Genomic DNA, 2281 nt, shown 5'->3' on the forward strand with positions numbered 1-2281 from the left:
TAATTGTTTTTTTTTCATTCAAGAGCACTATTAATTTTGCGGTACACGCTGAACCACATACTTAAAACCAGGCCAGGACAGCTGCGACACCTCAAAGGCATCGACCTGCTGCCATCCCTCCCTTGCCTAAGCCGCATGTCGTGAGGTATTCACTGCCGCCGTCCTCTCCCTCTTCTTCCTAGTTCCAGCACCCGACGGCAACTCTCTGACGCCTTCCCATTCTACACCACAGTGACTGACCGGTGATCGGGGCCACGTCGGCCGTCGACCCAGCTCGACTCCAACTCTTGGGGGCTCGACACTACCTAGCCCATCACCATAATGGCGGAGCTGTGCGATCTTCCTGCTGCCGTTGTAGCGTCATCCGAGGAAAGTTCATATGTGATCAAGATAGACGGATACTCAAGAATCAAGGGGCAAGTTCAGCATGGCAACTACGTGAAATCTACCCCTTTCACTGTTGGAGGTCACGACTGGTTTGTGGAGTATTACCCAAACGGTTCCGACACCGAAAAGTATGAAGCCGGCTTCATATCTGTTTTTCTAGCCCTTGCCCCCGCTGGCGCCAAGGATGTGAAGGCAAAATTTAGATTTAGTCTGCTTGACAGGGAAGGGGAACCAGTGGCGTCAAAAAGCAAGAACACCTCCGAACACATCTTCAATAGCAAACGTTCAAGTAGGGGTTTTAGTAGTTTTATCAAGAAGGCTGATCTTGAGGGAGCGGCGCATCTAAGGCACGACAGTTTCAGCATCAGGTGTGATGTTACCGTCGTGAAGTATATCCACAGAGGTAATCGGATTACTTTGATTCCTCCAAGCAACTTGCATCAACATCTCGGTGACCTCCTCCTAGAGAGCAAAGATGGAGCGGACGTGACCTTTCATGTCGGCGAGGTGAGTTTCTTGGCTCATAGGTCCATACTCGCTGCTCGGTCATCCATCTTTAGAGCGGAGCTCTTTGGCGCCATGAAGGAGAAATGCGGTAGTCCAATTGAAATCAGTGATATGGAAAGTGATGTATTCAAATCATTGCTCCACTTCATATACACCGACTCACTGCCCGTTTCTGAGACGAGTAGTGGGGGTGAAACACGGAGAGACGCGGTGATGGCTAGCCATCTACTTGTTGCAGCTGACAGGTACAACATTGAGAGGTTGAAGCTGATTTGCGAAGAGAAGTTGTGCAACCTCATCGACTCCAACATCGTGGCGACCACTTTGGCTCTAGCTGAGCAGCACGGCTCTTATAGAGTCAAAGATGCTTGCTTTGAGTTCCTTGTTTCTCCTTCCAATTTGGAAGCGATGATGGCAACTGATGGTTACAAGCATCTGAAGAATAGCTGCCCGTCTGTTCTCAGGGAGCTGGCTGCTAGTTTCCTGCCGGCCGAGCTGAAAGCGGTCAAAGATATTATCATGACAATTTAGTAGTGTGGCTCATGATCATTGCATCTAATATAATAATTCGGTATCTACGTTCTTACCTATTTCACTGTACGGTACTACGGTCTATGGTTGCATGTATGTCTCAGGGGCTAAGGGCAAAACAATGTATCTATATTCATATTCATTTTGCAATCAGAATGCGAAGTGGTAGGTGATACTTGTGTCTTGTATTTGCTGGGGATGCATGACTAGTGTCGAACTGGATTTGTTGTGTAGTTTTTGTTACGGTTTTGTAAGGACTTAAAGCTTGTGCAGTTTCTGCCCCACGTGTAGCCAAGTTTTTACCTTGCTTAACAAAGATATGAGTAGCTTTGTGATTCCAAGTTTGCATACGGAAAAAGCTTTGATTTTTTCTAGAAAAATAGGTAGGCTTCCCCAGCTCCATTACTCAGAAAGAAGCCCGCGAAAAAGGTCCATATTGGTTTTGCAACAAAGAAAAGCGTTGCGGCGGATTTTTTTTTAAAAGGAGGCCATCCCCTGGCCTCTGCATCGAAAAGATGTATGCGGCCACTTTATTAGAGCAAGTCCAAGAAAACAAATAGTCCGGTCTGTAAAGTACAGCTCATAAAAGAAGTGACATAAAAAAATAAACAACTACAAGCCACAACCGGCTGGACGAAAGGACACTAAGGACCTATCCTATTATGCGATCGCCATTCAAATCGGTTGAATATAGCCCGTGCTACCATCTCCCATCGGTTGCACCCAGTAGACAGCTGCTTCCTGGAGCCCGTAGGAGTGAGTAACGACCACGTACGGATCCAATGCCGTAGCCCTGAAGATAACCTGCAAGAAGTTAATAATAGAAAGTCTGTTAAAAATCATATTATTCCTGCAG

The 2281-nt window shown here is 46.7% G+C and overlaps 1 protein-coding gene across 1 annotated transcript; it reads left to right on the forward strand.

Moving 5' to 3' along the window:
* The first annotated feature begins 321 nt into the window (after positions 1 to 321).
* On the forward strand, positions 322 to 1425 carry LOC123087450 (BTB/POZ and MATH domain-containing protein 1-like). Its single transcript, XM_044509469.1, has one exon. It carries the CDS (start codon positions 322 to 324, stop codon positions 1423 to 1425), a length of 1104 nt encoding a protein of 367 aa, XP_044365404.1.
* The last annotated feature ends 856 nt before the right edge of the window (positions 1426 to 2281 follow it).

Source organism: Triticum aestivum, chromosome 1B, assembly GCF_018294505.1.
Source record: "Triticum aestivum cultivar Chinese Spring chromosome 1B, IWGSC CS RefSeq v2.1, whole genome shotgun sequence".
NCBI classification, from domain to species: domain Eukaryota; kingdom Viridiplantae; phylum Streptophyta; class Magnoliopsida; order Poales; family Poaceae; genus Triticum; species Triticum aestivum.